This window comes from Sinocyclocheilus grahami, unplaced genomic scaffold, assembly GCF_001515645.1.
Source record: "Sinocyclocheilus grahami isolate Dianchi unplaced genomic scaffold, SAMN03320097.WGS_v1.1 scaffold237.1, whole genome shotgun sequence".
Taxonomy (NCBI): domain Eukaryota; kingdom Metazoa; phylum Chordata; class Actinopteri; order Cypriniformes; family Cyprinidae; genus Sinocyclocheilus; species Sinocyclocheilus grahami.
Window position 1 is genome coordinate 619469 of NW_015505416.1, and position 14874 is coordinate 634342.

The following is a 14874-nucleotide window of genomic DNA, read 5'->3' on the forward strand; positions in this document are numbered from 1 at the left end:
CAGCTCCAAACCCATCCAAGGTTTTCAGGGTTACTTGATAATTACAGGCAGGTGTGTTGGAGCAGGGTTGGAACTGAAGTCTGCAGGATGGTAGCTCTCCAGAAGCAGGGTTGGTGATCCCTGCATTATGAAAATAAAATGGGTATGTAACTTATTGCCCAGCAATTATATAACAATGTATAATTAAACCAAGTACCAGTCACTTTGAAACACTAAGGTGATGTAACATCTACCATTGCTTGGTGAAATCAAGTACCGGTAATATGTATCTGCATAACTGGGAGTTTTGTAAGAGGACAAAATAATTCCTCATGCAGATTTCACATTTGTTTAAATTGGTCACAAAATCCAGTCATTTCAATACACGTCTGCATAATTGGAGGTTTCAAATGAGGGTGAAAAAGACTCCTAAACACATTTCCCTCATGTCCAGGTGTTGCAAATTTGCCACACTGACCAATTAATAGCTGCTTGGTTTAAAAGAGACTTGTGTGTGAGTGGTGCTTCATGCATCACTACACTACTGACAATGGACAATAGACCTTTTCTGTACGCAAAATGCTAATGTGACCGTGCCTTTAAAGAAAAATGCTGGAGACCCAAGACTGGTAGAATCATTTATCTTGTGCGTAATTACAGTCATATTCTTTACGGTCACAGTATTCACACAGAGTGCATTTAGAATAAACTCAACACTTGTCAAGAACACAAGCACTGGGCTCATTTAGCGCCAGCTGGCCATTGATAAATCCTCTAAATATTGCAGTGTGTCCAAAGCTCCGCACAGCATCAAACACAGTGACATTAGCTGCTACGCAGCAGTTCATTACAGCCTGGAACCTATAGGGGACATTAAAGCAGAGGCAGATGTTTGATGAATAATGTACTGTACACCATAATGCATTCTGCTTCACAAGGGTCTTATGCTAATAACATAATTAAAACCAATCAAAAGCCCATTTATAATTGCTCCATTATTAACATGACTGCACTGCCGTGGATGCTTGGAGGAGCATAAACTCAAGAATCAAACACAAATTATCTACATACTCCCACTTAAAACATCTCACAGACTAACTGACGTAGGTATCAAAGTGACAGCTAATCAAATGGATCAAAAAACTGCCTGGTTCTATCCAATGACCCTCTCAGGCCTTGTTCAGAGCTACTGCACTGGAAAAAGAGAAGTGAAAAGGAAAGCTTGAATTTGTCCCTGTCACTCATGATTCATCAAGTCTCATTTACTAAGCAGAGTTTGTGGCAGAGCGGATGTGGCCAGCACTCCCCCCCGCTGTGGCTGAGACCCTTGAGTCAGGACAGGAGGGGATTGAGGGAACGGCAATATGACTCCAGCTCTCTCTTTCTCATTCTTTTTCTCTTGTGCAATATTTTCTTGTTTTTTGGCATTGTCCAGAAGCAATTTAACAGCCTGGTGGAAAATGACACGGGGGTCAGCTTTGGGGAGGGCAGGACAGTCACAGCTTGCGCGGAGCTCCAAAGCCTATAACAACACAGAAAATGACAGATTAATGGAGATGGATTTAAGCTTTGACTTTTGACCTACGAACCTTCCAACTCTTCTTCTCTACCCAGGTGACACTGCTTTTTAAGGATTGATGGATGGAAATAGTGACATTCAATTTGGATGGTTGGATGGATGGAAATAGTGATATGAAATATGGAAATAGTGAAATTAAATCTGGAAATAGCAATATGAAATCTAGATAGTTGGATGTATGGACTGAAGTAGCTATTCAAAAGATGGATGTATAGAAATAGTGATATGAAACCTGAATGGATTGGAAAAAATATTATAAATAAATAAATCTCACACAGCAGATCGTCATTGACGTTTCAGCAATGTTTACATGTTAGCTAGCGTGCTAGCAGCTTTCTACACTCATGCAGACACATTATACAGACAGTCGCGTTATTGCAAAACTTTCACAAGCAGTTTCTCCATCTCCTCTATCCAACGGACCCCTTGTGTGTGACAACAATAGCACAAATTCTCCACAAATGTGGCTTGTATGGGTGGGTCTCAAGAAAGGCCACATGCAGTCTCGACTGAGATTTGCCAAAACGCACCTTGAATATTCAGAGGCAGAGACTAAAATTTAATTATTTTCAATAAGGTTTATCCTTCCAACATGACAATGACCCAAAACACACAGAAAAACTGAGCACACAGTGGCTGAAGGAGAAAAAGGTGAATGTCTTGCATGGCCTAATCAGAGCCCAGACTTCAGACTGCAGTCCACACACAGTCACCATCAAATTGAACTGAACTTGAGCAGTTCTGCAAAGAAGAGTGGGCAAATATTGCAAAGTCTAGATCAATGGTCGGCAACAGGCGGCCCGCGGGCCAAAACTGTCCCGCCAGCAATAATATCTGGCCTGCGCCCGCAGCCAGATTATTTTGATAGCGGCTGGTTCTAAAATAGAACTGTCATGACAGCAACAGTTACTCACAATCACTTCGTCTTTAGTGATTTTGCCTTCAAAATAAAAGTACGAGAAAATTTTTGCAGCAATGTTTTATTTTGAGATGAATTGAGAGCTTTAAATTTGAAAAGTTCTGAAAGAGTCTGTGGATCGCTAGACACCTCCACAATAGCCGTCATGAAATGTGTGGTGTGAAAATACTAACAGTGAAACTTTGAAACATAAAAGTAGGCTACGTCAAATAATTATTACAATAAGTTAGGCTCCATTGTGTAACAAGTAAATTAAAATTATACATTTATTATTCACAATATGGAAAGAGGAAATAAAACAGTTTGTTAAGAGCATGACTCAAACATGCCATTAATGGGCTTATTAAATCCTCTTTTATTTGTTTGAGTCATTTTTTATCCATTCCGCATCTCCCACATATGTGTGTTTTAGTAAGGCAGTCAGTGTTGCAAGTTGGTGAATGAAGATACTTGCCAGGTTACGTGTCACTACTCTGCCTTATTAATTTATCCAGTGTAAAACCCGGACACCACCACACAAATGTGACTTTTTGTTAATGACTGTCCTACTACAGGATTTAACACAGAGAAACAGCTCACTACCAGTTACAACAGACACGGTAACAGTCTGGCACAGGCAATTCTAGTTGCATTTTTCATCAATTAATTTCTTAAATTATCCTTTGACTATGTTCTGGGCCACCAAGTAGTGGCGAAAACTTTTTCCGGCCCGATGCCAAACTTACTTGCCGACCCCTGACCTAGATGTTCAAAGTTAGTAGAGACAGAAACATATCCCAACAGACTAAAAGCTGTAATTAAAGCAAAAGGTGGTTCAACAAAATACTGACACAAGGGGGTGATCTTTTTTCATTCAGTAATTCTGTTTTTTTTCTGACATGTTGGTGTTATATTCACTTTCACTTGGATGTTATAAGTTGCACTGAGTAAATACAGCTGGATAAAACAAAAACTGTGTCCGTCTTCATTTCAGGCTGCAAAGCAACAAAATTTGATTATTTTAAAGGGGGATAATTTTCTATAACCACTGTAACATTTGGATGAACTGGAGCAGGTATTCAAAGAAATGGATTGATGGAATGATGTGAATATAAAAAATCTAGATGGATGGTTCGGAGTAGTTATTGAATGGAAAGATGGATGGATGAACACTGACCAGGATATCTTCTACATTAAAGACATCCAGACTCATTTACAAAGACTGATTTGACAAAAACATGGCACCTACTGCATTGTGTCTGTGACCTCTGAACTATGACCTTTGACCTCCATTAGGGGTAATGGAGAAACAGCCCTCATAACACTGGATCAATAATGCACTTTAAAACATGAACAACCAGTACCAGCACAAAGGACACTTAATGTAAAATATTTTCTAGTTAAATTATCATTCTGAACCATCTGCCCTGGGGAAAACTCTGTGCTGCTAAATACTCACTCAAACCAGGAAGACGGGCAATTTTAAGCAACACCGCAATGTTTGAAAATCAGGCCATTAGGGAAACTCTACAAAACAAATTAAACTTGGTGAAAGAGTGACTGCAACAAAGATTATTGAGAACAATTACCCACAGAGGGACACGTCAGTTGCATACTTACGATCAATGTGACATTTAAAAAAGCAGACGCATTCTTCAAAAGTAACAAGTATTGATTTTACAAATAAAAAACAAAACAGTTCTGTCTGTATATATATCGTTTACTTGGTGCTGCTAAGTTACAATCAAATTTCTGAATATTTTTATGATCACAGATTTCTATGCCACTTCTACTGATTTATTTATTTTGTGTTCATAAATTACCTATTCATTTTTTTGCTTCAAAAACAATGGCAGCAAAGGATGAAACTAGGTTGAATTCTAAATATAAATGTGTAAATATATATTAAATATGTATAATAAATATATAAAAATATATATCAATTACATTTTTAAAATATGGTAGCAAGACTGTTACAGTGAAAACAATTATGATACAGTAGGTGACAAATATTAAAAATATACATAAATATTAGTTCTCACTTTAAATACAATTGTAATATTTTAATTAAATTAAATTAAATAATTGAATACTGGTTTTAGAAATACACTAGCATATACAGTTAAATTACCTCAAAGCTAACAGACACGGACTTTAAGCAACAAAACTCCAATTTACACCTTTTTCATACTTATATGAAACACTACAAGCAGGTCTTCACCCAGTTGACACACATAAAACACCGCAATTACATACGTGTCAACATGCTAACTTCGTCAAGACAAGCCACTCTCAAACAGTCACTCTTATACAAAGACGACGACTACAAAATCCACTTGTATTCATATAGAAGGCATCAGGAGACAGAGAGGAGTCCACACACACTCCACTATGGTAATTCTCATTAGCTGGCACACGGAGGACGAGTCTCCATTGGCTCAGGTTAAAGAGGGTGAGAACAGAGAAAGATGGAGGGCGTTTTAAAGTAACTTCCCAGAGGAGTAATAGCTTCCACTCAACAGAAATACACACACATTATAGTTGATGGACAATATGAGTCCTGGCCATCTGCTCCTTCTGTGTTTGAAGTGTGCAAGTACACAAGCTGGACTGTTAAGAGTTCAAGCTCAAGGTTAAGTAAGGCTCCTGCATGCCACTTAAATTCATACATTCACGCATCCTTCTGCCACAACTTAGCATCGTATAAAAAACAGCCATTTTGTAGAGCCACTGGGGTGTGACGGGGAGAGAGCATGTTCCTGTATTGCTCTACAGTCTACAGTTCACTCTATAAGCAGTATGTTAAAGTCGTGGCCTAATGGTTAGAGAGTCGGACTCATAACCCAAAGGTTGTGGGTTCGAGTCTCGTACCGGCAGGGATTGTAGGTGGGGGGAGTGAATGTAGAGCGCTCTCTCCCACCTTCAATACCACGACTGAGGTGCCCTTGAGCAAGGCACCGAACCCCAACTGCTCCCCGGGCGCTGCAGCATAAATGGCTGCTCACTGCTCCGGGTGTGTGTTCACGGTGTGTGTGTGTTCACTGCTGTGTGTGTGCACTTTGGATGGGTAAATGCAGAGCACTAATTCTGAGTATGGGTCACCATACTTGGTCACATGTCACTCACACAATTAACCTGAGCTCTTTGTTTAAAGCAAGCGGTCAAGAGTTGGCTCAAGGTTATCTGTTAGCCCCTGCTGGTAGATGCAGTAACTATACCATCTGCCTTTCTCTGCTGACGCTGTAACTGTGAAATCTGAGGGAATTTTTGTGTAAGTAACATTCCACCTTCAATACCACGACTGAGGTGCCCTTGAGCAAGGCACCGAACCCCAACTGCTCCCCGGGCGCCGCAGCATAAATGGCTGCTCACTGCTCCGGGTGTGTGTTCACGGTGTGTGTGTGTTCACTGCTGTGTGTGTGCACTTTGGATGGGTAAATGCAGAGCACTAATTCTGAGTATGGGTCACCATACTTGGTCACATGTCACTCACACAATTAACCTGAGCTCTTTGTTTAAAGCAAGCGGTCAAGAGTTGGCTGGTTAGCATCATCTGTTAGCCCCTGCTGGTAGATGCAGTAACTATACCATCTGCCTTTCTCTGCTGACGCTGTAACTGTGAAATCTGAGGGAATTTTTGTGTAAGTAACATTGCAAATTATATTTCAACATTCTATAGTAGTTGTTTATCAGTGCCTGACCTTATTTTTTTTTTAAGGCTCTTCAAAGTGTGAAAATGATTTATAATTTCCCATCTGCTGCCTAACATCACAAGATACTTCCATAAACATTACAGTTACACACATCCAGCACACACCAACACAGGAAGCTTTTATATGACAGATACGTTTTTTTAAAATAGAATTATTATCCAGAACACGATTTGTTCTATTTGATCTATTATAACTAAATGATTATACTGTAACAATAAAAAAACATAATACACATTCTAAAAAATTTTAGCATTAATAATATACTTCCGTTTAACTGTTTTGGAGCAGTAGGTTCTTTTTTTTTTTTAAGAAAAATTATTACTTTTATTCAACAAGAATAGAATAAATTGATCTAAAGTGACAGTAAAGGCTTTTATAATGTTACAGAAGATTTCCATTTCAAATAAATGCTGTTTTTTTAAACTTTCTATTCCACAAAGCATACTATTAAAAATTATCAGTTTTAACTATTTTCAGCACTGATAATAACAAAAAATGTTTCTTGAGCATCAAATCAGCATATTAGAATGATTTCTGAAGGATCATGTGACACTGAAGACTGGAGTAATGATTCTGAAATTTCAGCTTTGCATCACAGGAATATATATATTTTTCACAATATAACAATATTTTACAGACGTTTTTACTGTATTTTTGATCTAATAAATGCATGTTTGGTGAGCAAGGCTGCATTTATTTAGAAGAAAAAAAATCTTACCAACTCCAAATGGTAATGTAATTATTATTGCCAATTTATTTCCATAAATGTCTTGGGTTAATTGTTCTTTCTCATATGAGAATGGAAAGATCTCGCATTCTTTGCATTTTCCACAATGCATCCATGTCACAAGACACAAGTGCTGATCTGTCTATGTTAAGTTCTAGTAGTAAAACCAATGAAACAAATTAAGCTAGTCTTCTCCTCCTGAGTTACCTAGCTACAGCAAACAAAGATGAAAAACTTTGGGCCGGCAACAGTGCCTTAACTTGTAAAATGATTATCTTGAGTGCACCACTGAGAATTAATGCATACAAATAATTATGAAATCTCATTTCCAGGAGGGGTGGCTCATATTTATATCCAAACTGTAAATAATTTATGCTGGGGAAGTGGATAGCAAACTAGTGCAGGTGACACCTGGACTATAAACACTTTCTCAATCCACTTTTCAAATTAGGATGACTCCCATCAAGAATGTTGCTATTTGTTCAGAATCAAGCATGACATTTTGGTGCTGCATAACGGCTCACATGGTGAATTATTTAGCCTCAATCACTTATGAAGGCTTTCTCCTGTGGTTGCAAGTACTGATCTAAGGACTCCACCATTTGCATGTTGAGTTTTCTGACGTCTCTGCGATTCATGGATCCTCCAGGCCTTTTCATGGCTCTTGCGTTTGGTTCTCCCCTCCAGCAGAAGAGTTGAAATCTGTTCATTTCCAACGTTTGAGTTGCCAAATATACATTTTTAAAAATCTTTATTTCATTAATTTGTTTAAAATATAAGTTAAATATATTAACAATAACAGTACATTAGTAAGTCCATTTTAAATGCAATTTTTTTTATTAGATTTTCTAAATCCATTTGCCAACTGTTTTTCTTAGCAATTGGTTGGTTGTGTAAAATGCCACTGGATAGTTGAGATGTGGGAGGAACCAACGAACTTCCATGTGTGAACTGTCCAATGACATTTTGTCGATTGGCAAATGGATAAAGAAAAGTAATCTGTAAATGCTTTATAAAATTCAACTGAAATTATGCACTTAAAAATATTTATCAATTTACTGTTAAATTTAACTAGATTTTAAATATCAATCAAATAATCTTTAATATTGAATATTTAAAATAAACTATTTGAAAATGTATTTATTTACATTTAATTTCATGATTGATTTTTCTTTTTAAGCAATACTTTTAGTCCTCCACAGTCCATATGTTTGCCACTTTTTTTTTTTTAAGAAAAATTACAATTACAAGGAAGGACAGAAAAACATGGGACTAGAAATGATGCATTGGCACCAGAGCTTAGAATGGTTAAAAACAACTATGCTAGACCATTGCTTTGATGGTTCTTTCTTTTAGATCAATTCCTTAACCATTTGAAAAGTTTGTTACCATCTCAGCCATAAATTTAATGCTGCTATACACCACTGTACATGTTACAGTTTGCGTTTGTGTGGAAAGATTCCACTCATGTAACATTGTCTAATGATGCATGTATTTGCTTTCGTGTGCTTTACCTCAGGGACGAGGCGGTCCAACTGTCTGACACGGTTTTGGTGGGAAGGGTGTGTGGACAGCCACTCGGGGATGGTGGGTTCGCCTCTCAACTGATCATAGATCTCCATCTGCTGCCAAAACACTGGGCCCGCCCTCACGTCAGCACACGCCTGACAGAAACACACACCAATCTCAATAAATACACATACAGAGATGATTTTCAGGCATGATAAAGCTCCGTCACCATCAAAGGAAGCAAACAGGGAGATGACAAACACACACACACACACCCATGAGCGCTCAAAGCTCTGGACAACGTCATTAGCTAGAGCTGAGAGCACGTTGGATCATGGACAACATGACTCATGACTAGTCTAGCAAGCCTCGCATTGTTACCACAGCAACGTGCCAGTGTCCTTCACCGAGCCGGCTGTGGCAGGCCGGATCTGGGCTCGTTTACGAGCAGCAGGCGGCCCGTTATTACTACTATAAGAGATAGAAGGGAATTGGCGGTTTCTCCATAATGATGCCAAGCATGGGATCAGGAGACATGCTGTCAGGAAGAGCGCTACACCGTGAATCAGATCACTGCCACATACAGAGAAATGCTTCCGTCAAGCAGTTTGTAAGGAAACGGTGCCATCTAGAGGTCATGTAGGATCCTGTTGTTCACAGTTTTAATTTATCCTAGTAATAAGATGTTACTAATTATTAGTTATACAGCTTTTATTTAGAGTGACATAGAGGTGAAATGTGTAATGAAATGTTTAGCATCCCTGAAAAAAAAAAATCAGCAGTGATTGGTTAGAGTATATTTATTCATGTATTATATCACATTTACATCCAAATGCTAATTAATTTACATAATCTACATGAAACAAAACCTAAAACCCAAACCCTAGCTTTAACAGTTATTTGTTAACTGAAACTAAAACTATTTAAAAAAATTCAGTAATTCAAATAATGCTGAAATTAAATTCAAAACATTAATAAATACCAGTTAAAACTAATACTTAATAGAATATAAACAATACTAAAATAACACTGAGCTATAAGCAGCTTAAATCATCTTCATTTAGTCTGATTTCCTGATCAGAAAATGCTGTTTGTGTCAAGTTTGTGGAATTTTTATCAAGCCTGACACAGATGGTTTTCAGAAAATGGTTAAGGTTGATAATTCAGTTATGGGGTGTTAAACATGCTCAACGCCGAACGTCTACTTGCAGCTATGCTTCTGCGACACAGCACTACGCTGCTTATCCATGGATTGTAAATTCTGAAACATATGAGCTGCTTACACTGTGAATCTTGTCTTATAGTGCATTTTAGGTGGACATTCAATATGTGCTCCCTTGGAATTGAACCTTGATAATAATAATAATAATAATATCTGCAGTACCTTGGCAGCCAGCTGCAGGCCAACCTGGTCCGCCTCTGCCTCCAGCTTACGACTGAAGGGCCGGTCAAATAAGAACTACAACACAGACAGAGAAAATGAGAGAGAAAATATGCAGTTAAATGAGCTATTCTGACAGAGCACACACAAGCTATATTGAGTAAACAGAGGAAGATGGACAGAATAAAATTAACCATATTTGGAGAACAAAATGACTAGGAGATAAAAAGCCCATCCATTAAAATGTCATTTATTTTAAATGTAACAGGGGAAAGATGATAAAAAACAAGGAAAGAAAGGGATGAAAATATCCACATTAAAAGGAGAGCGAGAGAGTACACAGTATCTTAGAAGAAAAACACCATAAAAAAACCAAAGTACAATTAAATTGAAAGTGGGCCTTTGTTTCGCACAGTACAGTGATCCAGAAAATGCTAATTCAATATCCATTTAGAGAACAAATAAATGTAGCTGAATTTTAACTAACCTCAAATTGAAGTCCTTAGAAACCCAAATAAGATCTCCTCTGAGATATTGTTATTGTTTTACAATGGTGGCGAGAGAGTACTTGAGAAGGTTTCTTTGAGCTCGAGCAGATGAGTATAATTATTAATGTTTAAACGGTCTTTTAGGGATTTTAGAATCAATATTTAAGGAGTGTTCGCATCATTAATGGACAAACCCAACCTAAACTCAGTCCCTTAAATGTCTTATACTTAATTCTGAACAAACTATATATATATATAGAGAGAGAGAGAGAGAGAGAGAGAGAGAGAGAGAGAGAGAGAGAGAGAGAGAGATAATAACTATTATAATAAATTCCTACTTTTATTCAGCAAGGATGCATCAAATTGATCAAAAGTGACAGTAAAGACATTTAAAATGTTACAAAAAAATATGAATTCATATTTCATATTATTTCATATGAATGCTGCTCTTTTAAAATTTATATTAAAGAATTCTGAAAAAAATATTTCCACATAGATCTATCTGTCTATCTATCTATCTGTCTGTCTGTGTCAGCCTGTATGTATGTGTGTATATATATATGTCTGTCTGTCTAGCTACACACACAAAATATACAAAAGTCATATTATTAAATTATAATATATGCAAGCATTTACATAAAAATATATAACCCGTAAAATATTTTAAAATAAACTATATATTTTTTTATATTCTATGTAACCATATTAGATTTACATTGGTTCGAGACTAGCAAGACAAAGGGCCGCAACCAGTGGAAACATGTTGAAAATGATTATGAATCAATTGAAAAAAAGAGAAAGAGAGAGATCATAAGGTCAGCTGTCACCTGCACTAGTTTGCCCTGTATCCACTGGCCCAGCACTGCTAAACTGTCCCGAGGACAGATCGCCCAGATCGCCGTTAACAGGATGAGAGACAACAGCTCCACCACGTGAGACAAACTGGCCTGCTCTGCCTGAGAAAGAGAGAGAAATTCATTATGGGCTTCTGTTTTTGTTGATTTTGTCATTTATCTACTATGCTAATTTGTTTGTAATTCTGTATTAAGAACCTTTTTTTCACTCTTGCTTAGCAGCCCATTCTTTGACAGCATGCCCAATTAGGAACAATGCAGAAAAACAAACAAGCAATTTAACAAAGAGAGACATGATGAATCACACTGAATTGTAATCACGATACACAATGTATTGAAAGAAGGGCAACAGACATGCCAAAATATGTCCATGAGTGGCCGGGTATATGCCGCAAAGCAGATTTGTTGGGTAATTATGCCAGCTTCATGCTCATACAGTTGTACATGATGTGGTTAAAGGAGCATTTTGAGATTCTTGTGATAAGTGTAATGAGGTCTTGTGGTGTATACTGTGTATACAGTAATGGGAATCATTTGGTTATATTTTATATAATCATTTAACCTATTACAATAGCTTATTTGAATTAAAATTTATGTTTTTTGTTTGTTTTTACCCTCAAACACATTTTTTTTTTCTTTTATTTTTTTAACATAATAATATACCAAACCTGCAGAAATTAAAAATAAATACATAAATATGAGAAATTTATTTTTCATTACTGCGGTCTATCAACTAAAATTTTGGTTTGGTCCTTAAACAAAGCTATTGCATTCAAAAGACTTAAATAGCTCAAAAAATATAGCAAACAAATCATAAGTGACACTTTGAAGTAATTTTTTTTTGACAGCCACGGTTCACTGTCTACTTCAGTGTGGAAAAGAGCTGCTTGGACATTTTGCGAAACCAAAAGGACACACAAAATCTCCTTTTGTGTTTCACATATGCATTACCATTAATAAGGTAATAATAATTTATGCTTATGCTCATCAAGGCTGTTGATCAAAAATACAGTAAAACAGTAAAATTGAGAAAAAAAGTTTCCAATTTAAATTTTAACATATTTTAAAATGTACCTCATTTTCTGTGATGACCAAGCTGAATTTTCAGCAGCCATTACTCCAGACTTTAGTGTCACATGATCCTTCACAAATCAGTCTAATAGGCTGAATATGTAAAATAAAAAAATAGTGTCAAATATAATATTGTTTTTCATTTTTCCTGTAGCTACCAGAATAAAATAAACTAGATGAGTAAAGTTCGCAGATGAAGTTGGCTTGAGAAAGCCTAGCCTGAAAGTTCGAAAAAGTTTTAAAAACTGTAAATAGTTGTAAAAGCTTTAAGTTCGAAAAGTTTTTTTTTTAATTTACAGGTATATAGATATATATTGTTTACCAAAAACAGCTAAGACCAGCTAAAACAACCTAAAACCAGTTCAAATAAAGTATGACCAGATCAAATTGGCTAAGACTACCTAGAAACTACCTACCTAAGACTACCTACCTGATGCTAGCAAGATTTATCATGGTTTAGCCATGTTGCTAGCAAGATTTACCATAATGCTAACATGATGCTAGCATGATTTAGCATTAATTGGCATGATACTAGCATGATTTAACCATGTTTCTAGCATGTTGTTAACATGATTAGCAAGTTACTAGCATGTTACTACCATGGTTAGCAAGTTACTAGCATGATTAGCATATTGTTAGGGTGATTAGCATGTTTGCTAACATGTTTCTATCATGATTAGCATGTTACTAGCATGTTGTTAACATGATTAGCAAGTTACTAGCATGTTACTACCATGGTTAGCAAGTTACTAGCATGATTAGCATATTGTTAGGGTGATTAGCATGTTTGCTAACATGTTTCTATCATGATTAGCATGTTACTAGCATGTTGTTAACATGATTAACAATTTACTAGCATGTTGTTAGCATGTTTCTAGCATGATTAGCATGATTAGCATGTTTCTATCATGATTAGCATGTTAATAGCATGAATATCAAGTTACTAGCATGTTTCTAGCATGATTAACATGTTACTAGCACAATTAGATGTTACTAACATGTTGCTAGCATGTGTTCTAACATGATTAGCATGTCGCTAGTATGTTTCTAGCATGATTAACATGTTGCTAGCATGATTATCAAGTTACTAGCATGATTAGCATGTTACTAGCATGATTATCAAGTTACTAGCATGATTAGCATGTTACTAGCATGATTTAGATAGCTAGATAGATAAGAAATGTGTGTGCTTGCTTATGAGTGGAAGCTTAAATAGGTTGTTTGCAATCACGTGATTCTGATGACGCGCAAAATGCAGCTGGAGGGCAGGAAGTGATTTTTCTCCATAGGAATCACTAGCAGAAACTCAAAATGCCAGTGTTTTGCGTTGTTTATGGATGCTCAAATCGGCCAAACCGAGAAACCACAAGGAGCCAAGAAGTCAAACGTCAAGAAATTGACTGAAAAACGCAGGAAAAAGTGGCTTGTAAACCTGCGTCTGCGGTCGGGAGGAGCGAAGCCGGATAATGCTTGTGTGTGCAAATGGTTAATATAAGATAATATATTAAAATATTAATAAAGAAATATATAAATAGATACAGGGTGACACTGCGCTATATATATATATACATACATACTTATATATATTAGGGCTGTGCGATACTGAAGAAAAATGCGATATCGATATGCGATACCTTGTTAAAAAATGCGATATTCGATATGCGATGCAATATTGCTTAAAGTGTGTAAAATCAATTTCAATTATATTTTTAAATATTTAAAAATGAAAATTATATAACCAATTTGTTTCACATTCTTTCTTGGAAAAGAAAGAATCACTACAACTTCTGAAAGTGACCAGCAGTGTTTTAGCATTACATAAAAAGTAATGTCACAAATCAGAAATTGTAATTTTAACATCAGTGTGAACATACAAAAAAAAATTTTAATAATAATGACACTAATTTTATATCATTGCAACTCTGCTTTCCATACACTTTAAGTACTTCTTCATATACCACAGCAAAAACTATAGTCTGAGAAAGTTCAAACATGATTAAAGGCAAGTGAACAGTCAGTAAAAAAAAGAAAGAAAAAGAAAAAAAAGAAATACACAATTTACAAGCATAGCTAATATAAACAGTAGTATTCAGGTACAGAAATTTAATAATTAAGTGTAAAATAACACTGCATAGTGTTCACTGTATGGATTAATTTTAGATTAATCTTTGTTATAGCTGTTTTGTTGTTTGATTAACTTTAGTGACATTCAGCAGCAGGTATTTATAAGCTGCTGTCTCTTTAAATCCGACTGCACGGATCCAGTATAATGATACACATCCGATATCTTTCTCAGCTGTTTACATTCATTTAAAACATAACCGACTGCATTTACGAGAATGATCGTCGAGACGGGTACTATTGACAATTCTGTGTGTATGTGTCTGTTCAAACATGAGGAGGAGATGCGAAAGACGAATCAACTCGGTCTCTCTGTGTGCTTCAGGTGTGAGTCAGACAGCAAGACTTTCTGCAACTTATTGCACTTAACTCTTTTTAAAATCAAGCAATTCTCTGCTATATGCCTCGAACTAAAACTTTTACATTTTGCAACGTTTTGATTCAAGTAGCCTATTATTAAAATGATTCAGATATCGCACGCCCCTGCGATATGCATATTGCGATATTTTGATAATTTTGATATATCGTGCAGCCCTAATATATATATATATATA

The 14874-nt window shown here is 36.2% G+C and overlaps 1 protein-coding gene across 2 annotated transcripts in view; it reads right to left on the bottom strand.

Moving 5' to 3' along the window:
• Positions 1–610: 610 nt before the first annotated feature.
• The window catches only part of LOC107597794 (metalloendopeptidase OMA1, mitochondrial-like), a 22142-nt gene continuing 7878 nt past the window's right edge, over positions 611–14874 (bottom strand). For both annotated transcript variants that reach the window (XM_016288977.1, XM_016288978.1), the window contains 4 exons: positions 11102–11230; positions 9790–9864; positions 8411–8560; positions 611–1501 (listed from right to left, as the gene is read on the bottom strand). In XM_016288977.1, coding sequence (XP_016144463.1) covers positions 1238–1501; positions 8411–8560; positions 9790–9864; positions 11102–11230 — 618 coding nt within the window. In that variant the 3' untranslated portion in view covers positions 611–1237. The remainder of the gene's footprint in view (positions 1502–8410; positions 8561–9789; positions 9865–11101; positions 11231–14874) is intronic.